The sequence below is a fragment of the Toxotes jaculatrix genome, chromosome 19 (genome assembly GCF_017976425.1).
Source record: "Toxotes jaculatrix isolate fToxJac2 chromosome 19, fToxJac2.pri, whole genome shotgun sequence".
Lineage (NCBI taxonomy): Eukaryota > Metazoa > Chordata > Actinopteri > Toxotidae > Toxotes > Toxotes jaculatrix.
In genome coordinates this window covers 10094702-10120327 of record NC_054412.1, presented here as the reverse complement: position 1 = coordinate 10120327, position 25626 = coordinate 10094702, and the positions used below count along the sequence as shown (strand labels likewise).

The 25626-nt window shown below is 40.0% G+C and overlaps 1 protein-coding gene across 3 annotated transcripts in view; it reads left to right on the top strand.

Moving 5' to 3' along the window:
- LOC121199485 (prospero homeobox protein 1-like) overlaps nt 1-11047 on the top strand; it is a 32577-nt gene extending 21530 nt beyond the window's left edge. For 2 of the 3 annotated variants that reach the window (XM_041064215.1, XM_041064216.1), the window contains exons 5-6: nt 6021-6202; nt 6499-11047. In XM_041064215.1, the coding sequence (XP_040920149.1) occupies nt 6021-6202; nt 6499-6505 (189 nt within the window). In that variant the 3' untranslated portion in view covers nt 6506-11047. Of the gene's footprint in view, nt 1-6020 lie in introns of all 3 variants that reach the window. The other variant, XM_041064217.1, reaches the window with a different exon arrangement.
- The last annotated feature ends 14579 nt before the right edge of the window (nt 11048-25626 follow it).

Below are 25626 nucleotides of genomic sequence, written 5' to 3'. Positions count from 1 at the left end.
AGGAATCACTTAAACATAAAGAACTACATGATCCCCTCTCTCCTTTTCTCACCTGCTCTCACACGCACACACAAACAAATCCTCTCACTGCGCTCGCCCAACATTTGATTCTCCCTCGTCCCTGCTTTTCCACCACTTCTCCCCCTTCCTCCTCCTCCTCCTCCTCCCCCTCCTCCTCGCTTCTTCTCCCCTCTCCTCCCTCCTTCTTCCCCTCCTCCTTCTGTCCCTGGTCACCTTGTGAGGGGCAGCCTGCTCTGTGGCACAGCTGCTGATTATGTCATTATTTCTGGACCATTTTGGTCTCACTGCGTGTGTGCGTGTGCGTGTGTGTGTGTGTGAGACTAATGAAGCGTGGCAAAGGGACTCATGCCAAAATGACCAGGGCGTGCATCAGAGCTGCAGATGTGTCAAAGCAACTCCCCCATTCACACACACACACACACACACACACACACACACTTCCCATTTCCCCTATGGATGCCAAACTCTGCCTCCTTCAATCCAATCTGCAGTTTATTATTTTTCTTTCTTCTCCTGCCATCTTGTTCCCTCACTTGCCCTTCCATCCTATCTCCTTCCATCCACCCATCTATCTTCCATCCTCCCTCCTTCGCTGCAGCTCCTTGCTTTCCATCCTTTATTGTTTGCCCGCCCACCCACACCCTCCTTCCTCCTATTCTTCCTCTCCCTCCCTCCCTCTGTTCTCCTCCTCTCCAGATGTCCTGTTCCTATCTTCCAGACTCCCTTGCTCCTTTCTTTCCTTTCTGCCTCCTGCTCTCTCAGTCTCTCTGAGCTGAGCTGACTTCCTGACCTCCAGAGGCCCCAGTTACAGCGCTGCATGACCCCCCCCACACACACACACATACACACACCTCCCCTCTCCCTCATTTAGAGTGCTTTCTCTCAGCCTGTGTCAGCCATACAAGCTCAGACAATTAATTTTTAAGTCTCTAAACAAGGGCTGAACTGTGATTTCTGGCTTCCTCTGCTGTTTGCAATTCTTCTGAGTACAGATTATTTTTCCGTCTGCTGTCTCTGTCTGTTGCTTGGCTTGATATAAAGCCAGCATCCTCCCAACAACCACCAATGTCTAGAAATTGAGGGAAAGAGAAGGAACAGAAAGGGGGGTGGGGGGTGTCAGGAGAGGCCAAGATATGATATGAATTCTCAGCCTGTGTGTGTGTGACTGTGAGGAGGAGGAGGAAGCGAGGAAGATGGGATAGGAGAGCGACTTCATCAGTTTCTTTGACCCTGTCCTGTCCTTGACTCCCCAGCGGAGGTGCACCTTGAGAGGAGCCCATGTGACGCTAGTGCTCACGCTCACATACATACACACAAACACACACACACATACACATACATGTATACACAACAGTCCCTCAAGGCTCCATGTTCTCAAGGCTATCAGTGAAGTGAGGGTGGCTGGTGTTTGCTCAGCTTTGAGGCCCGTTTCCCATCCCAGTAGTCTTCTAAGCACTGATCCACTCTTCACAAATGAGCGATCTGATGAACTGAGAAGGTTGTGAAAATGAAGAAAATCAAGCGTTTGAGAAGAAAAAAAAATGGCTGAACAAAGAATCCACTGCGACTGCTCAATCTTTTCCAAGTTGGTTGGACTCTTCAGCCGTGGCACAGTCTTATCAGTGGGAGAGGGGGCTGGGGGCAAGCACAGTGAGGGGCAGGAAGAAAGGGGACATGGGTTGTGTTTGCCCAAAGTGACAGTGTGGGCCAAGGGCTTATCAAGGCCTTTGTAGATTATTGATCGGAGTAGATATGCGAGGCACGGGGGCCTACGTGTGAGTGTGTGTGTGTTCGAGGTTCGGGAAGCTCTGGCTTGACTCACTGAAATGTCACAGGCCTGCTTCAGTTTCAACTCTTGTTTTTAAACTGATGTTTCACTGTCAGCAGAAGTGAGAATATTCTTGCAGTCACTTCAAAGAGACATTAGACATCAGTTCCAGATGTGCCGTGTTACCAAGTCTTTAAATTACCTGTTTCGCACACACTTACACATAAATACAGTGACCAAAAAGTCATGGGAAGTCCTGGTATTCCCAGGCTGAGTCAGGGTTAGGAATTAACCTGGCTGGCAGCGGGGGCTAATGTTGCGTCCCTGCATTTCATCCTTCAAGGCTACAGCTCGCTAGCGCACACACTCACTTACACACATAGCCTTATCTTCCAGGGTCTTGTCTTGTTTGGCCAACGCTGTGCAAATAGAAGGTGCAATACATCTCCTGACAGTTCCCAAAAGCAAGGGGGAGAAACACGTTGGCCAAACAAACAGCCAACCCTGAGTCACCAAGAGAGAAGAGATTTCTCAGGCTTTACCGAAACACATGCGAAAACACTCACACACACATGCACTTGCACGCTGTATGTGTAACAGTAGCCTTTATGTGAGGGCTTGGGCCTCTGGCTACCTTTTTAAACGTTTGTCTAAGCAGTCTTAAGACAGGGGCCGCTGCTGGAGTGAATAGCTCCCAGCAAGCCGTCCACAGGCTCCTATTGTCCTCCGTCATATTTTATTATCTCATCAAAAAGCAGGAAATCCGATTCCCTCTCTCTGAAAAAGAGCTTATCCTTCTGTCTCAAAGCAACCTGTCATGAGAGAGGGAGATGGAGAGAGGTGGAGAGAATCGGGGAGAGGGGGGAGTCAGTGAATGAGAGTGATTAACTGCCTCATTGCTGTCAGAAGTCCCTCATTCTTTCTTCTTTTCTCTTTCTTTCTTCCTGATTGCTATTTACCCAACACGCAGCACGATGCAAAGTTAAGGGAGTGCATGAAGAGTGTGTGTCTATTACAGACCAGCTTTATCACCTTTGCTGATTCTTTTCTCCCTTTTTCCCTCCCCATCGTCCTCCTTTCATATTGTGTTACACAGGGGTAGAGCAGCAATAATATCCCTTTTCATGAAAGCTTTTGTTTTTTTGGACCCCCTGCTACACACACACACACACACTTCCATCCTCTCTGTCTCTGTCTGTCTTGCACCTTCTCTTAAAAAAACACAACTTTGTCAACACTGTCTGTGTGTGACACATGAAGTCAGCCACAGTCATGTTAGTCCCCTTTTCCTCTCTTCTTCTTCTGCTTTCAGTTGATGGACAACAAAACTCTGCAGCACAGCCAGCATCTGCTAAGAAGCAGGAGAGACAGTGCAGCTCCTGCTCTTCACCATAAGCTAATACAGTCAAACTCTTAATTTAGTTTTTATTTTCTAGCAAAAAAGAAACATGTTGGCATTTAAAATTAGTAATCGCAGAGACAGTAAAAGGTGTCAGAAAGTTGTCTTCTTAAATTTAGGCACTGGCCATGGCACTGAGCAGGCTTGTCATCATTTTCCAAAGGATCCATTTTCCTCGTCCACACTTAAACATAACACCGGCACTTTCAGATTCATCCACTCTGGAGATTGTTTCTGAAAACTTCTCTTCTCACTGGCATAATGTGAGAGAAAAAGGTGTGTTTTCAGATTTGGCTGGCATAGTGTGGACGCACGCTCGGCCCCCCCTGTTTTGCCTTTTCCAGACATCAGTCCTCACACAGACACGCAACTCTCCATCCCTCCACTCTTTTTTTCTTGCCTCTCCCTCCCTCCCTCCCTCTCTGCTCTCTCTTTGTACATCTGTCCTTTAATTTTGGGCTCTGCTGAGAAGTTGTTAAAAAGCCCTATGAAATATGTATGAAGGATTGTGAGCCACGCGATTGGCCCCATTTACCGGACAGCCCAGCGAATGAACGGCCACACTGGATAATCCCCCACAATGCCTCTGGAACAAAGGCCCAACAGCTGACCCGAGAGAGAGAGAGAGATGAAGAGGGGGGAGTGAGAGGGGTTAGAGTGGGACAAGGGAGGGGTTGCAAACAGTTAAGACTCACTGCTGGTCAGGAGGTAGCTAGCTCACATACACAACTCACACGTACTCACAAAACAAAGGCTTGCGGGACAGGAATAACCTCTGTTCTCTCTCTCCTTAGACTCTTCTCAGCCCCTCCTTCTCTCACCATCTCTCTCTCTCTCTCTCTCACCCTCCCCCCCCATTCTCACTCCCTCACTCTCTCAGTCAAGAGGATCTGAAATACCAATACCCTTTTCTCCTTGACATTGCTTTCTCCTTGCAGTCAGCGTTTTGCTGTCCTTTTATAGTCAAAACGTCAGGAGAAATTCCATGCAGGAATATTCTTAGTAATGCGGCACTCCCTGCGTCCAACGGCTAGGGCGCTGCGCTGCACCGGCCCATTAGCAAAGTCTTTTGGGAAAAGCGTGCGCATGCCTACACACACTCTTACTGTACAATGCATACACACAAAGTTACCCTCAAACCGGGGTCATTGTGCCAGTATTTCAGAGACGACAGGAGCCCAAACAATGAATTATATCCATTTCTATCAGTCACCACTTCCACCAGAGGGAATTCAATATTTGGGGAATTGGGTTAGCTTGTGCTTTCCCTCTTCTCACTGTCAAACACACACACACACATAGAGCCCACAAGCTCCTTATTCACGACTCACCTTTTCACTCGAGCAGTGGACAGAGATATGCACATACACACACCAGACACACGGGCATCTTAGCCTCCATTCATCACCCCGAGGGGGGCGGGTGGCTGTCCCATGTGTGTATAAGTGTGTATGTGTGCGTGTAAAAGAGGCCTGTCTGTGTGTTTGACTGTGTGTGCACATGTCCGTCTATGTGTGTGTGTTCCAGTGGCCACTAACCTTGCTGTGTCCTGACACTCCTGATGAGTATCTGCAGGACACTGGAGGAGAGGAGCGGCGTGGAGCGCGCACTGTCAGGCATTTGGGCAAGCTGCTGCTGCTGTATATGTGGTGTGTATGCGACTGTGTGTTTTTGTGTGTGCACGAGCATCAAGGGAGGTGGGCAGGGAGACAGTCAGCATTATCCAAGCAGGTGACCCCTGAAGGCTGCGTCGCCCTGGAGCTTTGAGTCGAGGAAAGAGACTCAGCCAAACACACCGGGATAGCTAGTGTGTGTGTGCGTGTGTGTATAGCAAGCATTATGTAGAGCTCTGTCACAGTACAGGATGTGTCATCTCCTTGGCACAAGGAGGTGTGTGCGCTGGTGTGTGTGCTCACGCCTGCATGAGCGTGTGTATGTGTGACAGAGTGTTGGCTTGGGGGAAGGTGTCACAGATCTTTGCCAGACTAATCATCTCCATGGTGTCGGTGAGCGCTGCTGTCAGGGACACTAAAGAGGCAGCGTGTCTCCCCGTTCCCAAAGCATTTAGTACTTCCTCTTTCGCCAGCACCTCTCTGCCGCTCTTCACTCAGCTCCGCTTTCTTGTTTGGTCACAGATTTACAGTGGGACTCATAAAGATGTCACGCTCACCATGTTGCAGGGAGGGAAGTGTGGGGTGTGAGAAACCTGAGAATTCACAAGAAGGGACTTTTCTCAGGGCGACGCCTGAGTCAGCTTTTAAGGAAGTAAATACTCAAGAGATGGAAGATTTATAGTTTTACATCCACTGTGAAAACATGAACATATTCTACAACTGAGAAGTTGACAGTGTTGAAGATAATGCAAAAAAAAAAAAAAAACTACTGCAGACTGGAAAATAAAAAAGAGCTGTGAAGTGACAGGAGTTACTTCAGGTGTTCAGGGTTCTGGAAGAAAAATTGTTTGACAGTGTTGGGTGATTGACAGCTGGAGCACTTAGCTGAATCATCGGTAAAAGATGATGTGGTAGAAAATGCCTGGTTCTTTGAAGTCAAAGGTACGTACCTGTGTGCATAAAATCATAATGAAAGTCATAAATGCAGCTTCCAAGGACCATTTCATTTACAAAAGTGAAATCACTTAGCTAAAACATCTGTTGTGTGCATTGCTAACGTCCAGTGGAAGCTGAAGTTATGCATTGTAGAAGCGTGATGCAGTTTTAAATAGTTTAAAACTGTGTTTTCTTCATATTTTCTACCACAAATCTTTCATCGTTTGATAGTGATCAAACGTCCGGATGATTAACCAATTCTTTTCTTCCTGTGTCTTTAAAGGTGCCTGATCGCTTCCTGGAGGTGGCCGAAATCACACTGAGAGAGTTCTTCAATGCCATCGTGGCCGGCAAAGACGTGGACCCGTCCTGGAAGAAGGCCATCTACAAGGTCATCTGCAAACTGGATAGCGAGGTCCCCGAGATCTTCAAGTCCCCCAACTGTCTCCAAGAGCTTCTACATGAGTAAATTTCTCCTCCTCCTATTCCTCGCTCAACGCTTTGCGCTTTTTTTTTTTATTTCCCCTGATTTCATAGCATTTCAGAATGATATTATCTTTTGTTTTAATTTCTTTTTCCCCAACTCTACGTTTGATTTTCTGTTTTTTATTTTTTTATTTTTTTTTTTGAACGTATGAAAGTTATGAAGTAGCATTCCCAATCTAAAGCCTCTGTGGCAGTTCCTAAATGACCTAGCTATTGTGTTGTTGTTCTTATATGATAATTATCATGATGGTTATTATTTGTTTTGTTTTTCTAAGATTCTGATGAACTGAAGAGACTCTAATCTTACTGGGTGTTTTCTGGACTGTGTGATCCCTCATCTGTTTTGGCCTGTTATATGATCAACACTAACTAAGTCCTCAGTGTGTGGAAGGAGTTCCTGAGTTCCCATTTACACTACTAAGAACATAGGCTGGGTTCCTTAAAGACTTAATTCAATGGCACCCAGGGGTGTCCCTCTAATCCAGTGGGTGTGCATGCGAACTGTCCCCGCAAAGAGTGAAGTGGGTGCCCAACAGACTGTGCTACTGAAGGTGTCCCTAACAGGACAGTCATACACACACATGCACACAAAAACAAGGCCTAGTGAGGTTATTGACTGGACTAAGACTGGACTTGTGGTACTGGTCTGTACTGGTCTGTGGGACTTGGACTGGTTTCAAATAGCTACTGAGCTCTACCATGTTTTGAAGTGTGTTTCCCCACAAGTAGGGCATTGTGTTTATTGGGTGTACATTATTATTTTTATTATTATTATTATTATTATTGTTGTTGTTGTTTATGATTATTATTTGTCATCACTGCTTGCTGAAGATTGGCACGTAGAGATTTGTTTGTCCCTTGATGCCGTTGCAGAAAAAAATAAATAAATTATTGCTATTAATATTATTCCACAAGAGTTTAGATTCTGAAATATTTTGACCCCATTTCCCATCCTTCTTACACTTGTTTTAGTTTGTCCATCTCAGAAGTGGACTTTGCTTTTGTTTATTTCATTTTTGGCTGGGGCAACTTGCCCAGAATGTGTTTCAATTTGGGTTTTTATCAAGGGCCGTGAGAGTGGGCTTCTCTACATGCCTGTAGTGACTAGCCTATCCTGCACAAGACCAGTCTGGCAACAATACTGGAAACGGAATTAATCTGCGGAAACGTATGAAGTAAATGGTGCAGAAGTGGCCTTTTGGTGTGTGACGTGCTGTCTTTTAAAAGGCTAAATTTCCATAGCCACACCAGCTTTGATAACTTTACCGCTGCCACTAAAACAGCCATTTGTTCAGCTATCAAATGCATCTTATTCATCTAATGATCTGTTCAGGATTGGTGAACATACAAAGTAATGACTGCATAGTTTTGTTTTTTTGCCTTTTTATAGAACTGTCCAGTAATTAGCTCATGTGTGAGATGAAGTCAGCCTGTTTATATGGCAGGTTTTTAATGTGATTAGCCTATATAAGGTGTAAATTACATTATGAAGTTATTTCAAAAGGAGTTGATACTTGAATATATCAGAATACTGTGGCAATCTAAAGTATGTTGTTGCCGAAACAATAAATAATTGAATGCATACAAATAGAAATATCATAGACAGGAAGATAATTCAAGGAGGGCAAAGAGAGAGGTGAATATAAGCTGAAAAACAGGCGTTCATTAATTCTGCTTCAAGTGGAACTAACCCCACAAACAACGCACACACACACACACGCACTCACACACTGCTCCTTCCCTCTGTGTTCACCTGCCTTTGAGTGATCTAGCTCCTCTCTCAATACAACAATGCTAGGTCGAAGGTGAGCACTCACCCCAGGGGTAGATGGAGAAGCTCTCAGCACTACAAAGAGCGCGGACAAAGGCACAGAGCGAGGAGCGACACGCACCTGAAACCCTCCGCTCTGCTGTCTCACCGTCCCACGCTGGCAGCTTTTAAGACCCAAAGTATGATTCTGTTGAAGCCACTGTGCCCAGTTTGTTAAACGCCATTCCTTTCACTTTTACCTGAGATACTAATCCCAGATTTTCCACTTGAGTTGTACATGTAAATCTAGTGTTTTATTACTTTCATCCACCCTCTCAGGCTTTTAAGGTTTTTAAGAAGCAGTTAGTGTTAGCTGGCCTTTTGATGAGGTAAGTTTGAAGCAATGAGAGGACTTGAATGCTTTCTAAAAGTGCGTGCGAGCTAGCTGTTGATCTCACCTTGGCGACATTAGCTTGCAGTGTGTCTGTGTGTGTGATCAAAAGATCAAAAGGGGCAGGTTGCTTAACCTGCTGACTTGTCTAAGTGAGACAAAGCGCTTGACAAAAGGAGGCAGAGAAAGACAGAGAGCTACTCCCTTCATTATGTCACCCTCCCCTCTCCTCCTCCTCCCCAGACAGTGTTCTTCTTAAGATCCGGATCCCTGAGAGAGCGAGCCGGACACTTTTCTCACTGAAGGATGGGCTAGGCCCTTCATGTCTCAGAGTCTCAAAGCACCAGCCAAGGGCTCTAAAGCGCCACAGACAAAGGAGAAGGGAAAGGACACTTTTATCTGATGCACAGATTATTATCGCTCCCCATCCTCCCCCTTCCTGCAACCCCACCCTAAAGTTAAAGAGTTCCTGCGCCTAAAAAGATTACTTCAGGATAATGAAGACTTATGTGCAAAAATAAAAAGGATTAGCAAGACCTTAATACCGCGTTGAAAATATTTTTGCCAAGTTTTCCTTTTCTGGCGTCATTTGATTTTTAGGACATTATTGAAAAACATATATAGCCTTTTTTAAGAAATGTAAAATATAAATCTATGAAAAAAATATATACTGTAGTGGAGGTTCTTTGAAAGGCACTGTTAGCAATTGTTTCATAAAAGAAATCTCGAGGGTATTTTTAGTGACGGCTTTGTTTAAATCTGTATTCTGAATAAGTGAGTTGTTGGTAGATTAGGAGCAATAGTTGTAGGTTTTTTGCAGGTTTTGTGACCAGTTTTCCTTTTGGTTTCTTTACCTTTTTGTATTGTGCTGAATGGCTGTCTTCTTGAGATCAGAAAAATAAACTTGGAATCCGTTTTCAGAGTATGAAATATTGTTGTTGCTGCTGTAAATATTGTCAGGATGAAACAAAGAATAGCTGTACAGTTTTTTCTATGATCACCCAGAGTGCTAGAGAAGGGTGAGAGTGGTTAAAAAAAGGAGGGTGAAAAAAAAAGAGAGAGATGACCCGTTCTCTCCAACTGGACTCATAACCACTCTTCCAAAAAAAACCCACTGAGGAGAGTTTTTTTGTTTTGGTTCTTTTTTTTCCCTGCCATGCCTTTAACGGGGTTCTGTTTCCCGTCGGCAGTGCCCTTGAAGTTGCACCAGCATCCGTTTCTTTAATTTTTGCTGACAGAACAATGCATTAGGCTAGCAGTCGGGCAATGATGATGTCACGGAGCGTCCCGTTGGCAGTCTGTGGACCCGGTCTTGTCCAAAAACAAGGGCAGACTGCCACCGACGTAGCTCTAGATTTGACCCGGGAGAGAGACAGGAACTCATTGTCATCAGAAGACTCGTGTCATGGAAGGGGCACATGTTAAGTGCAGTACAGTAACAGTTAAAAAAAAGAAAAAGAGAGAGAGACTGCAAACAGGAAAAAAGTGATCCATACCCTTTTTTACCGGGTTCAAACAGTTGGGAAAAGTTTGGACTTTTATGGAATTTCTGTACGCTGTGCATTGTGTGTATGTGTGTGTGTGTGTGTGTTTGTGTGTGTGTGTGTGGATGTATATGAGTGTGTGTCTGTGTGAGAGAAAAGACCGATTATGAGAACCTGTGAACCAGTGAGTGACACAATTCTCAACACTGTGGCCCCTCCCCCACCCCTGGGAGTACCATCCTGACATGTAAATGATTCTCATTAAGCGTTGGCAACGTGTGTTTGGTGGGCGTGTGTGTGTGTGTGTGTGTGTGCGTGCGTGTGTGTGTGTGTGTGCGTGCGTGTGTGTGTGTGTTGTGATAATTTCCTCTGATCTGTTCTCTGACCTGTTTGAAAGGGGTTTTTGTTTCTCTATGCTTTCGGTAGTAATTCTTTTTTTATTATTATTACATCGCTCCTCTTTTTTGTAAATATCAATGATGTGGACATAAAGTGATAAATACTGCCTTTGTATAACTTAGCAATATGTTATGTAAATAGTGTTTTGTTGATGCTTTTTGTATGACATTATTATTATTTGATTCTAGTGCAGTAATTCCAACTGGAACAGCCATGTTTCAAATACAGTCTGAATAATTACACACAGGTTGTAAAATAAAACTCACGACATGGCTGCTTTTTTTTTCTTTTATTGGTGTCTATTTGTCTTGCAGATTTTGTGTAATTTATTGGTTTAATTTATCCTAATTTATTTAATGTTGTTTTCTTTTATTTTTCAAACAGGGAAGGCTGTACTGCATTTCATTAAGTAGAACCAACTTAAAAGATTTTAATCCTTAGCTACCTAAAAGTGAATTCAAAAGATTAGTGTTCTAGCGTGCTCATTCAATTGACAGAAATTATTAAATGAAGATTTTGGCAGCTAAATGGACCTGGACAGTTAAAAGAAAAAAAATAAGATTGTTATATTTTGTTCCTGGACAGGGGCTGAGGGTGAGCTAGAAAGCTGAAACTAGTTTGAAGCAGTTTTGTATTTTCTCTTGAGATTTTTTCCCCTGTATTACTTTGGCCCAGCCCAAAAACAACCAGTAGTCAAATTGCCTTTCGTGCCTTCACCCTCTATGAACTGAATGTATGTGCAGTATATATGCAAGCTTGTGCAAAATGAATAAAAAATGGAAATAAAAATGAAAAACAGAGCAGAAAATGTCTGCTGTTTGTTCTTTAGTCAGATCATCTTCCACAAGGTATATGCAAAATAAAAAAATGTTTGTGTGAGTGTGTGTGCGTGCAAGATGTGTGGGGAGATATCGTGAACAGAAAGAATACATTTACGTTATATAAAGAGATGGTATTACCTTGATATCTCCTGTTTTGCTTATCAACTTTTTCACTGACCACTGCATCACCAGTCACAGTTTATATATTCACTGTACAGATACTGTATCGTTCTCGAGTGAATCAGTGCTGCTTTGCTCCCTCAGTCATTCAATGCGCTAATGAGGGGTTTGACTACGGAGCGCCAGCCTCCCAGCCTAGTTTTCTCCACAGGCTCCACAGATGCCGCCTCATCAGGCTAAATGCAACAATCGCTATACCCAGAAAAACACACACACACATGCACACACACACAAATACACACAATGAAATCATTGCCTCAACCTACAGCACTGGAACTGATTAAAAAAGCATCTACAAAGGTCGTAGAAATTAAGCACATGGTGTTTTGAAAGATTTTGAGGATGAAGGCAAGTTAATAGATAAAAGTTTGAGAAAATAGCAGAAAGACAAATGCTGTGGGAATTTGGATTGTTCTAACTAGAGCTACAACTAACAATTATTTTTATTATCACTTGATCAGTTATTTTCTCAGTTAATCATGTTGTCTATATAATGTAAAATGTGAGTCTTGTGTGTGGTTGTTCAAACTTATGAAATGTTACGATATAAAATGTACAAATTCAGTTTTGTTTTGTTGTTTTGATTTCCCTTACATTTCTTTCAAAGAGAAAATACTCGACACATTCCCACATGTTTTTATGTTTTGTGAGTGTGGGTTTTATTTGCTGATGAGTTTGGGAGTCTTTGAAGAAAAATACAAGACTATTTTAAAAGGCTCCGTGTGTTCTCTCTGCGTCATTTTGCTGTTTTCTTATCATGACCTCTGTTGTACTTTCCACCACGCCTGCCCCGTTGCACTGCTTTTCTTCCTTTTGTTCTTGCCTGACTGCTTTTCACTCTTTTTGCTTTGATGCTCATTTTTGGAGTTGCTTCTTTTGTGTCTTTCTTGCTTGCTTGCTTTTATTCTTTTTTTTTCTCTCTCTCTCCCATGTTCCTTTTCCCTCTCGTCCTCCGCCTGCCTCCCCTCGCTTGCCTTAACCGGAGGCTACAGCTCCTTAGGTTGGGCTGAGACAGCATCTTTGTACAACACCGACCGTCTGCTCTGTAATCAAATACCATCTGTCGCTACATCTGAAGACTCACTCTCTCGCTTCCTCCATCACACACACACACATGTAGGCACACACATGCACACACACACACCACATCTGTGCTTTCCATTCCTGAACAATGTGTGTATGTGTATGTGTGTGTGTCTGTGTGCGTTTTTTTATGTACAGTGACCCGTGTACTTACAATCATTTCACCTGATTCATTCTTGGCCTGCAGGTAGGAAGTCACTGGAGTCACTTTCACCACTTCCTGTTTTGTCCACCTCTCCTGCTGGGGGTTCAAAGGTCATTGTCTTCAGGTATCCATGTTTGTTCTGTGGCTCTGTGTGTCAGCAAGACCTTGGCTGCTGTATCAGACAGGAGATAGTAGACTTTAGCTCCTCAGTCTTAGATCAACGGCCCACTATCTCAAAGGCTGCCAGCCTTTCCCAATGTTTGCCCAATGTTTGTCCCTGCTCCGGCACAGAAAACGTTGACACGGTCCCCAAGGTCCCTCTCCAGGTCCCTCCTCCCTTCGTGGCTGCTTGTTATCACACACTCAGGTTCAAGAACATTTTCCATTTGGTGTTTTTTTTTCAGCTGTAAAGATTTAAAAGTGTGTTTTACAATTTGGCGGCGGTGGGGGATATGCAGCATGCCAACAACCCAACAACAAAACTGATGTAACTGCCCATGCTGGGGAACCTTTGTGACAAAGAAACACAAGGACTGAGGACCTCATTTCGATTTCTTCTCCTGCAATCCTCCTACCAGCGACCAAAATGAGCTGTCCACCGTTTTGAACCATTTTGACACCTACTCGTCCAAAATGTGGGCTTGAAACTAAAACAGCTGAATATCACTGAAGTTTTATTCACAGAGGCTGGTCAATCTGTATGTAGGCATGTATTATTTCATTTGCTTAAGAGTGCATTTCTTTTTATTACTGCACCTACAATTAAACGTTTTACACACAAAAAAGGATTCCAGTTTCAATCAAAAACCATGAAAACAGATTTCCACATTGCACAGATTGATGGATTCATTCTGCATGTGTTAGTAATTAAACACTGGATTTCATCTGTTGTGGATGGAGCAACACATTGCCTACTCCAGAGCCACTGGCACAGTCCAGGATGAACTTAGGGTTGCCCACATTTGGCATCAGTGATGGGGACACCTAGTGGTCAGTATGTGCAGCTTAAACTCACTCAGAGTCTGTTTTTGATGTCTTCCTCATCCCATCCTTATCCTTTTCTTTGTTCTTACTGTTTTTGTGCAATTTGTTCTTTATTCTTTTTTTTATCCATTTAATCATTAGCCTGTTCTTTCTTTTTCTACCCCCTCCCTTCTTTGCATCTCCACATCTCTTGCATGTGTATGTGTGTGTGTATTTGTTTTGTGGAACTGGTAGATTCCAGTTGGACAGATCACTGTGCCCCCTTTTTCCTCCCAGCCACCCCCCCAACCCGTCTCTCTCTCCCTCTCCCTCTCTCTCTCTCTGGAAGGCTTCAACGCAACTGGAGCCTAGGAGGCTCAAGAGAGGAGCCTGGGAAAGGAGGAACAAAGGGCCGTCCATCTGCAGCCATCACCACTCCGCACCTCCTCTCCTCTCCCCCCCGTTCTTCCCTCCCTTGGTCCCCTCGCCTCTCTTCCCTCTCCCCACTGGCCAGCGCCCCAAATTAAGACTTCAGACAAGAAAATGGGCTCACTAAAAAAGGGAGAGAAAGAGAGAGAAGGAAGTCCATAACAAGCCAAGAGGAGCAGTGCGACAAAGCCCCTGTTGTTGGATGGCAGGGCCCCTCTGTTGCTCTGCGAGGAACTGTCACTGTGTCAACTTGGACCCCTTGTTGCAAGTAAGACAAACCATAATGAACACACACACAAAACATACACACAGACAGAAGCATGCTGCAGAGGATACTGCTCACACACGCTTTCCTGCAAAAAAGGCCGCACAAGTGTAGAATATGTAAACTCACATGCACAAGCACATACAAATCATGCCAAGCACTGAAACTCTTAATAATGGTATAGGTGAAAAGACAGCAGCTGTGAATCCCCTGCTACACACCTCCCTTTTCCTCACTTTGTGTGGCAACAAAGTTTAGAGGGAGGAACTTCCCTTAAAAGTGAATATAAATGAAAGTTTGTGAGCTTGTGCACATGTGAGGACATGTGTGGGAAGCAGACAATGGAGGGATAAATGATACATAAATTATATCACAACACCCATTGATACACGGCCTTTACGGTGCAGTGGAGAGCCCCAGGGGCAAACACCTGTTAAATGGTCTTATGACGCACACACACAAACACACACGCACACAGCAGCCTGTCTTTAAATTTCTCAAAGAAAGATCAAAGAACTGCAGGTGCCTCTTACATGTTTTTGACCCCAAAATACATTTTATACTCATTTTGAGACAGGAAGTGGTCATGGGAAGTATTTGTGTATGTTCCTATATATATATGTGTGTGTGTGTGTGTGTGTGTGTGTGTGTGTGTGTGTGTTGTGCATAGCCATGCATTGGGGGTAGAGCTAGAAACTCAACTGGTTTGGCTTCTTCCAGTCTAAACTGGGTCTAGTAGGTCCAAGACAGATGGCACTCAGGGCAAAGCTGGGCTCTCTCTCTCTCTCTCTCTCTCTCTCTCTCTCTCTCTCTCTCTCTCTCACACACACACACACACACACACATCTCTTTTAATAGCCATTATTGGCATCCTTTGCCTCTTCCAGATCCCTGAATCAGAAATCACAGAGGCCCATTATATTTCCTATTGACCCATTTGGCAAGATGGTGGGAGCATCGAGTGCCGGATTAAATCGAAAGCAGTTTATAATCCCGTAATTCTAATGTTTTAATTACTTAGATGAACAGGAGGTGTTTGAGCAAGGGCTAATCTCTGAGACATAAGGGAGAGAGACAGAGAGAGAGAGAGAGAGGCAGGAAGAGATTTGTCTTTTTCCTTTGCAACACACACACAGGCTTACTCGTGGAATATTAGCAGCGTATTAAAGTTCATCACCTGTTATCAACACAGATTAAAAGATTCACAGACTTTATTATTCATATTAAGGTGAGGCCCACAGAGTGGAAGTGCAAAACGATTACCAAGCTGAGATGTCACTTGTGTGTTGGTATGTAATTTACATTTGCATCAGACTTGGTCTTATCCCACATGTTCTGGTTTGAAAAAAATCTATATTTCTGGGTTAAATTTTGTGAATTATTATTACAAGTATTTTCATTTGACCTGCTATATCTTGAGTGACATCCATGGCTGTAACCCATCCCACAATTGTCTTTGATAACCACCCTTCCTGTCAATCAGGCTGTAGGACAAAGGCTGCTAAACCAAGGCTGATGACCTCATGCCTGGGGTCTGCGCCATACCGGAGGGGTCTTAACACCGTTCAACTTGCCTTTTGTGTCTGGGGCCGTTTTTCAGACGCTGCTGTGTACGGAGAATTGACTCGCAGTATCTCTCGGGGCTCGGGATGCACGCACATACACACGAACACACATGGGCCAACACACATCCTCTTGATCCACGGGCTGGAGCGTTGAGCCAGGAGTGAGCCTTAAGACAAGGAGTGACAACCGGGACAGCTGCAGGGGCTGGAAGCCAGTCTTAGCCTCCCCATCCCACCCCACCCCACCAACCCCCTTCCACCAACCCCCTTCCACCACCACCACCACCTCCCACGCTGCCTCCAGCCAGCCAAACAAGCCATTGTTTCTGGCTAGGGCCTGTGGTATTTCATTTGTCATGAAATGGATACGGACACGGGATGACCATGAGGCTCTTTCTCCAAAAAAGACACTGCTACTGCTACTTCTGTGGCTGCTGGTTGCTGAGCCCAGATTGCTAACTCCCCTCATCCTTAACCTTCTTGTGCAGCTTGCCCCAAGCACCCTGCTCTGAACTATTAATAAACATGCTTTTTCCAAGGTAGAGAGAGAGGTAGGGAGGGGGTGGTCCGAAGGGTATTGTTTTCTGAAGGGCTGTAAGAAGAAAGAAAAAGAGAAGGAGTGTGGGAGGGAGGGAGGTTGGCTTACGTGCCAATCTGTTTTTGTCATCCTTTATGATCTTCACTTTCTCAGGTTTCTCAGTGGACATTAGGCAGGTTAGGCCTGTGAGCCAGGTAGGTCATCAACATCCTGCTCAGCTGTTGTCAATCTCTGCTGAGAATGAGTTTGGCTATATCAGCCACCTAATAATTGGCCAACCTTTACACATTTGCATGGCCGCTCGATGCTAAGCTGCTCTCACATGCCATGTCTTAGAGCAACTTTCAACAAGTAGTTAACAGCAAAAAGGAGGAACTGACAACATACAGCCGTGCTTCTTATGGCATTTATGAAAACAGTAAAGACGCTAAGATGTTCATCACCATCGTAACTCCACCATGAATCTCCAAGTCCAACAGAGTTCATGGGCACAAAAACAATACCCCTCTATCTCCGTCAAGGGCATTCCTTGGCACAACAATAGGACCATCTCCACTCCCCGTATTTTCCTTTCCTCCCCTCCCTCCCCATTCTGCAGCCCCTCCATCAAAGAGCATTCCAGCTCCAGAGCCCCCTAAGCCCTTCACTTTGGGCCTGTCCATGTGACACGGCACGCAGACAGTCATCTTTAAGAATTGATTCACTCTGGTATCCAAAGCCTAGGGAGCCTGGCTGCCAAGATACCCAGCATAGGCGCCACTCATAGGGTCCAGGTACACAACAGCTGCTCCCCAACAATAAAAGCAAAAAATGGGAGGCACTCAGGGGGAAGATGCAGCTCTAACCTCCCTCTCAAGCCTGAACTGGTCACCTTGAGCCAGTTGTTCCCTGCCTGCCTGCCTTCAGAGACGACAAAGGATTGGGTCCAACTTTGGGATGAGGGAGGTGGACGGGGTGGCTATTGAAAGATACCTATAATTATTAGGGCCCGAGCACAAAATTGGTGCGAAACCCTATTGTAACTGAAGGGATTATTATTATTCTCCTCTTTTATTTTTTTCCGCCACTTTGTCTGCAAATTTAACCTGCTGATCATGCTCAAAAAGTCACCACACTTTACCAAAAATTGTCCATTGACAAAAATTCTTGTTTGACACTGTCCGTGCGACCGGGTATGGCCAAACGGTTCTGCGGCGCCCCCTAGAATGTGAAAATATTCACCGTAAGACCTACAGACTTGAAAATCGGTATCATTAAAGTATGACTTTTTTGGCTGATTTTGAAGCCTTACTACATTATGATGTTTTTAAGACACTTTGAGGCCTTACTAAAGTATTACTTTTTTTGGTGGATTTTGAAGCCTTCCTACATTGTGACATTTTTTATGACATTTTGAGGCCATTCTAAACTATGACTTTTTTTGACTGATTTTGAAGCTATACTATACTTTGATGGTTTTTTTGGCATCTTTTGAGGCCACTCTGAAGTATAAGTTTTTTGGCCGATGTTGAAGCCTTACTATACTGATGATGTTTTTGGAATATGTTTTATGACATTTTGAGGTCATACTAACAGCCGACTTTTTTTTGTATATTTTGAAACCTTACGGTCGTATGAAGTGTTTTATGTAGTTTTGAGGGCATTCTAAATTCCGACTTTTTGGATTATTTTGACGCCTTACTATACTATGACATTTTTTATGACATTTTGAGGCCTTACTAAAATATGACTTTTTTTTGCATATTTTGACATCATACCGCCGTGTGACATTTTTTATGACATTTTGAGGCCTTACTAAAGTATGACTTTTTTTGGCATATTTTGACGTCATAACGCCTTATTATGACGTTTTTTATGACATTTTGAGGCCTTACTAAAGTATGACTTTTTTTAGCATATTTTGACGTCATACCGCCGTATGACGTTTTAACGCCTTACTATACTAAGACGTTTTTTGGCACATTTTAAGGTCAAAATTTTTTTTGACTTTTTTCAGCCGATTTTGACCCTTTACTATACTATGACGTTTTTTATGACATTTTGAGGCCGAAAAAATTTTTGACTTTTGTTGGCCGATTTTGACGCCTTACTATACTATGACATTTTGAGGCCGAAAAAGTTTTTGACTTTTTTTGCCCGAAAAAAACGCCACAGTGTACTATGACGTTTTTTATGACATTTTGAGGCTGAAAAAAATTTTGATATTTTTTTGCCCGAAAAAAAAAACCGCCATATTTTACTATGACGTTTTTTATGACATTTTGAGGCCGAAAAAAATTGTGACTTTTTTTGGCCGATTTTGACGCCTTACTATACTATGACGTTTTTTATGACATTTTGAGGCCGAAAAAAATGTTGACTTTTTTTGGCCGATTTTGACGCCATACTATACTATGACGTTTTTTATGACATTTTGAGGCCGAAAAAATTTTTGACTTTTTTTGGCCGATTTTGACGCCTTACTATACTATGACGTTTTTTATGACATTTTGAGGCTGAAAAAAATTTTGACTTTTTTTGGCCGAAAAAAACGCCATACTATACTATGACGTTTTTTCTGACATTTTGAGGTCGATAAAAAATTTGACTTTTTTTGTCCGAAAAAAAATGCCATACTATACTATGACATTTTTTATGACATTTTGAGGCCGAAAAAAATTGTGACTTTTTTTGGCCGATTTTGACGCCTTACTATACTATGACGTTTTTTATGACATTTTGAGGCCGAAAAAAATTTTGACTTTTTTTGACCGAAAAAAAAACGCCATACTATACTATGACCTTTTTTATGACATTTTGAGGCCGAAAAAAATTGTGACTTTTTTTGGCCGATTTTGACGCCTTACTATACTATGACGTTTTTTATGACATTTTGAGTTGGAAAAAATTTTGACATTTTTTGCCCGAAAAAAACGCCTTACTATACTATGACGTTTTTTATGACTTTATGAGGCCGAAAAAAATTGTGACTTTTTTTGGCCGATTTTGACGCCTTACTATACTATGACGTTTTTTATGACATTTTGAGGCCGAAAAAAATTTTGACTTTTTTTGGCCGAAAAAAACGCCATACTATACTATGACATTTTTTATGACATTTTGAGGCCGAAAAATTTTTTGACTTTTTTTGGCCGATTTTGACGCCTTACTATACTATGATGTTTTTTATGAAATTTTGAGGTCGAAAAAAATTTTGACTTTTTTTGTCCGAAAAAACGCTATACGATACTATGACGTTTTTTATGACTTTATGAGGTCGAAAAATTTTTTGACTTTTTTCGACCGATTTTGACGCCATACTATACTATGACGTTTTTTATGAAATTTTGAGGTCGAAAAAAATTTGACTTTTTTTGCTCGAAAAAAACGGCATACTATACTATGACGTTTTTTATGAAATTTTGAGGTCGAAAAAAAATTTGACTTTTTTTACTCGAAAAAAACGCCATACTATACTATGACATTTTTTATGAAATTTTGAGATCGAAAAAATTTTTGACTTTTTTTGCTCGAAAAAAACGCCTTACTATACTATGACGTTTTTTATGAAATTTTGAGGTCGAAAAAAAATTGACTTTTTTTGCTCGAAAAAAACGCCATACTATACTATGACGTTTTTTATGAAATTTTGAGGTTGAAAAAAATTTGACTTTTTTTGCTCGAAAAAAACGGCATACTATACTATGACGTTTTTTATGAAATTTTGAGGTCGAAAAAAATTTTGACTTTTTTTGGCCGATTTTGACGCCTTATTATACTATGACGTTTTTTATGACATTTTGAGGCCGACAAAAATTTTGACTTTTTATGTCCGCAAAAAACGCCATACTATACTATGACGTTTTTTATGACATTTTGAGGTCGAAAAAAATTTTGACTTTTTTTGGCCGATGTTGACGCCATACTATAGTATGACATTTTGAGGTCGAAAAAAATTTTGACTTTTTTTGGCCGATTTTGACGCCATACTATAGTATGACATTTTGAGGTCGAAAAAAATTTTGACTTTTTTTTGCCGATTTTGACGCCTTACTATACTATGACATTTTGAGGTCGAAAAAAATTTTGACTTTTTTTGCCCGAAAAAAACGTCTTACTATACTATGACGTTTTTTATGACTTTTTGAGGTCGAAAAAAATTTTGACTTTTTTTGCCAGAAAAAAACGCCTTGCTATACTATGACGTTTTTGATGAAATTTTGAGGTCGAAATAAATTTTGACTTTTTTTGCCCGAAAAAAACGCCTTGCTATACTATGACGTTTTTTATGAAATTTTGAGGTCGAAAAAAATTTTGACTTTTTTTGCTCGAAAAAAACGGCATACTATACTATGACGTTTTTTATGAAATTTTGAGGTCGAAAAAAATTTTGACTTTTTTTTGGCCAATTTTGACGCCTTACTATACTATGACGTTTTTTATGACATTTTGAGGCCTTACTAAAGTATGACTTTTTTTGGCATATTTTGACGTCATAACGCCTTATTATGACGTTTTTTATGACATTTTGAGGCCTTACTAAAGTATGACTTTTTTTAGCATATTTTGACGTCATACCGCCGTATGACGTTTTAACGCCTTACTATACTAAGACGTTTTTTGGCACATTTTAAGGTCAAAAATTTTTTTGACTTTTTTCAGCCGATTTTGACCCTTTACTATACTATGACGTTTTTTATGACATTTTGAGGCCGAAAAAATTTTTGACTTTTGTTGGCCGATTTTGACGCCTTACTATACTATGACATTTTGAGGCCGAAAAAGTTTTTGACTTTTTTTGCCCGAAAAAAACGCCACAGTGTACTATGACGTTTTTTATGACATTTTGAGGCTGAAAAAAATTTTGATATTTTTTTGCCCGAAAAAAAAACCGCCATATTTTACTATGACGTTTTTTATGACATTTTGAGGCCGAAAAAAATTGTGACTTTTTTTGGCCGATTTTGACGCCTTACTATACTATGACGTTTTTTATGACATTTTGAGGCCGAAAAAAATGTTGACTTTTTTTGGCCGATTTTGACGCCATACTATACTATGACGTTTTTTATGACATTTTGAGGCCGAAAAAATTTTTGACTTTTTTTGGCCGATTTTGACGCCTTACTATACTATGACGTTTTTTATGACATTTTGAGGCTGAAAAAAATTTTGACTTTTTTTGGCCGAAAAAAACGCCATACTATACTATGACGTTTTTTCTGACATTTTGAGGTCGATAAAAAATTTGACTTTTTTTGTCCGAAAAAAAATGCCATACTATACTATGACATTTTTTATGACATTTTGAGGCCGAAAAAAATTGTGACTTTTTTTGGCCGATTTTGACGCCTTACTATACTATGACGTTTTTTATGACATTTTGAGGCCGAAAAAAATTTTGACTTTTTTTGACCGAAAAAAAACGCCATACTATACTATGACCTTTTTTATGACATTTTGAGGCCGAAAAAAATTGTGACTTTTTTTGGCCGATTTTGACGCCTTACTATACTATGACGTTTTTTATGACATTTTGAGTTGGAAAAAATTTTGACATTTTTTGCCCGAAAAAAACGCCTTACTATACTATGACGTTTTTTATGACTTTATGAGGCCGAAAAAAATTGTGACTTTTTTTGGCCGATTTTGACGCCTTACTATACTATGACGTTTTTTATGACATTTTGAGGCCGAAAAAAATTTTGACTTTTTTTGGCCGAAAAAAACGCCATACTATACTATGACATTTTTTATGACATTTTGAGGCCGAAAAATTTTTTGACTTTTTTTGGCCGATTTTGACGCCTTACTATACTATGATGTTTTTTATGAAATTTTGAGGTCGAAAAAAATTTTGACTTTTTTTGTCCGAAAAAACGCTATACGATACTATGACGTTTTTTATGACTTTATGAGGTCGAAAAATTTTTTGACTTTTTTCGACCGATTTTGACGCCATACTATACTATGACGTTTTTTATGAAATTTTGAGGTCGAAAAAAATTTGACTTTTTTTGCTCGAAAAAAACGGCATACTATACTATGACGTTTTTTATGAAATTTTGAGGTCGAAAAAAAATTTGACTTTTTTTACTCGAAAAAAACGCCATACTATACTATGACATTTTTTATGAAATTTTGAGATCGAAAAAATTTTTGACTTTTTTTGCTCGAAAAAAACGCCTTACTATACTATGACGTTTTTTATGAAATTTTGAGGTCGAAAAAAAATTGACTTTTTTTGCTCGAAAAAAACGCCATACTATACTATGACGTTTTTTATGAAATTTTGAGGTCGAAAAAAATTTGACTTTTTTTGCTCGAAAAAAACGGCATACTATACTATGACGTTTTTTATGAAATTTTGAGGTCGAAAAAAATTTTGACTTTTTTTGGCCGATTTTGACGCCTTATTATACTATGACGTTTTTTATGACATTTTGAGGCCGACAAAAATTTTGACTTTTTATGTCCGCAAAAAACGCCATACTATACTATGACGTTTTTTATGACATTTTGAGGTCGAAAAAAATTTTGACTTTTTTTGGCCGATGTTGACGCCATACTATAGTATGACATTTTGAGGTCGAAAAAAATTTTGACTTTTTTTGGCCGATTTTGACGCCATACTATAGTATGACATTTTGAGGTCGAAAAAAATTTTGACTTTTTTTTGCCGATTTTGACGCCTTACTATACTATGACATTTTGAGGTCGAAAAAAATTTTGACTTTTTTTGCCCGAAAAAAACGTCTTACTATACTATGACGTTTTTTATGACTTTTTGAGGTCGAAAAAAATTTTGACTTTTTTTGCCAGAAAAAAACGCCTTGCTATACTATGACGTTTTTGATGAAATTTTGAGGTCGAAATAAATTTTGACTTTTTTTGCCCGAAAAAAACGCCTTGCTATACTATGACGTTTTTTATGAAATTTTGAGGTCGAAAAAAATTTTGACTTTTTTTGCTCGAAAAAAACGGCATACTATACTATGACGTTTTTTATGAAATTTTGAGGTCGAAAAAAATTTTGACTTTTTTTTGGCCAATTTTGACGCCTTACTATACTATGACGTTTTTTATGACATTTTGAGGTCGAAAAAAATGTTGACTTTTTTTGCTCGAAAAAAACGCCATACTATACTATGACGTTTTTTATGAGTTTTTGAGGTCGAAAAAACTTTTGACTTTTTTAGCCCGAAAAAAACGCCTTACTATACTATGACATTTTTTATGAAATTTTGAGGTCGAAAAAAATTTTGACTTTTTTTGCTCGAAAAAAACACCATACTATACTATGACGTTTTTTATGAAATTTTGAGGTCGAAAAAAATTTTGACTTTTTTTGGCCGATTTTGACGCCTTACTATACTATGACGTTTTTTATGACATTTTGAGGTCGAAAAAAATGTTGACTTTTTTTGCTCGAAAAAAAACGCCATACAATACTATGACGTTTTTTATGAAATTTTGAGGTCGAAAAAAATTTTGACTTTTTTTGCTCGAAAAAAACGCCTTACTATACTATGACGTTTTTTATGACTTTTTGAGGTCGAAAAAAATTTTGACTTTTTTTGTTAAAAAAAAACGCCATACTATACTATGACGTTTTTTATGAAATTTTGAGGTCGAAAAAAATTTTGACTTTTTTTGCTCGAAAAAAACGGCATACTATACTATGATGTTTTTTATGAAATTTTGAGGTCGAAAAAAATTTTGACTTTTTTTGCTCGAAAAAAACGCCTTGCTATACTATGACGTTTTTTATGACTTTTTGAGGTCGAAAATTTTTTTGACTTTTTTAGTCCGAAAAAAACGCCTTACTATACTATGACGTTTTTTATGAAATTTTGAGGTCGAAAAAAATTTTGACTTTTTTTGCTCGAAAAAAACTCCATACTATACTATGACGTTTTTTATGAAATTTTGAGGTCGAAAAAAAATTTGACTTTTTTTGCTCGAAAAAAACGGCATACTATACTATGACGTTTTTTATGAAATTTTGAGGTCGAACAAAAATTTGACTTTTTTTGCTTGAAAAAAACGGCATACTATACTATGACGTTTTTTATGAAATTTTGAGGTCGAAAAAAATTTTGACTTTTTTTGGCCGATTTTGACGCCTTACTATACTATGACGTTTTTTATGAAATTTTGAGGTCGAAAAAAATTTTGACTTTTTTTGGCCAATTTTGACGCCTTACTATACTATGACGTTTTTTATGACATTTTGAGGTCGAAAAAAATTTTGACTTTTTTTGCTCGAAAAAAACGCCTTACTATACTATGACTTTTTTTATGAAATTTTGAGGTCGAACAAAAATTTGACTTTTTTTGCTTGAAAAAAACGGCATACTATACTATGACGTTTTTTATGAAATTTTGAGGTCGAAAAAAATTTTGACTTTTTTTTGGCCAATTTTGACGCCTTACTATACTATGACGTTTTTTATGACATTTTGAGGTCGAAAAAAATGTTGACTTTTTTTGCTCGAAAAAAACGCCATACTATACTATGACGTTTTTTATGAGTTTTTGAGGTCGAAAAAACTTTTGACTTTTTTAGCCCGAAAAAAACGCCTTACTATACTATGACATTTTTTATGAAATTTTGAGGTCGAAAAAAATTTTGACTTTTTTTGCTCGAAAAAAACACCATACTATACTATGACGTTTTTTATGAAATTTTGAGGTCGAAAACATGTTTGACATTTTTTGGCCGATTTTGACGTCTTACTATACTATGACGTTTTTTATGAAATTTTGAGGTCGAAAAAAAAATTTGACTTTTTTTGCTCGAAAAAAACGCCATACTATACTATGACGTTTTTTATGAAATTTTGAGGTCGAAAAAAATTTTGACTTTTTTTGCTCGAAAAAAACTCCATACTATACTATGACGTTTTTTATGAAATTTTGAGGTCGAAAAAAAATTTGACTTTTTTTGCTCGAAAAAAACGCCATACTATACTATGACGTTTTTTATGAAATTTTGAGGTCGAAAAAAATTTTGACTTTTTTTGGCCGATTTTGACGCCTTACTATACTATGACGTTTTTTATGACATTTTGAGGTCGAAAAAAATGTTGACTTTTTTTGCTCGAAAAAAACGCCATACAATACTATGACGTTTTTTATGAAATTTTGAGGTCGAAAAAAATTTTGACTTTTTTTGCTCGAAAAAAACGCCTTACTATACTATGACATTTTTTATGACTTTTTGAGGTCGAAAAAAATTTTGACTTTTTTTGTTAAAAAAAAACGCCATACTATACTATGACGTTTTTTATGAAATTTTGAGGTCGAAAAAAATTTTGACTTTTTTTGCTCGAAAAAAACGGCATACTATACTATGATGTTTTTTATGAAATTTTGAGGTCGAAAAAAATTTTGACTTTTTTTGCTCGA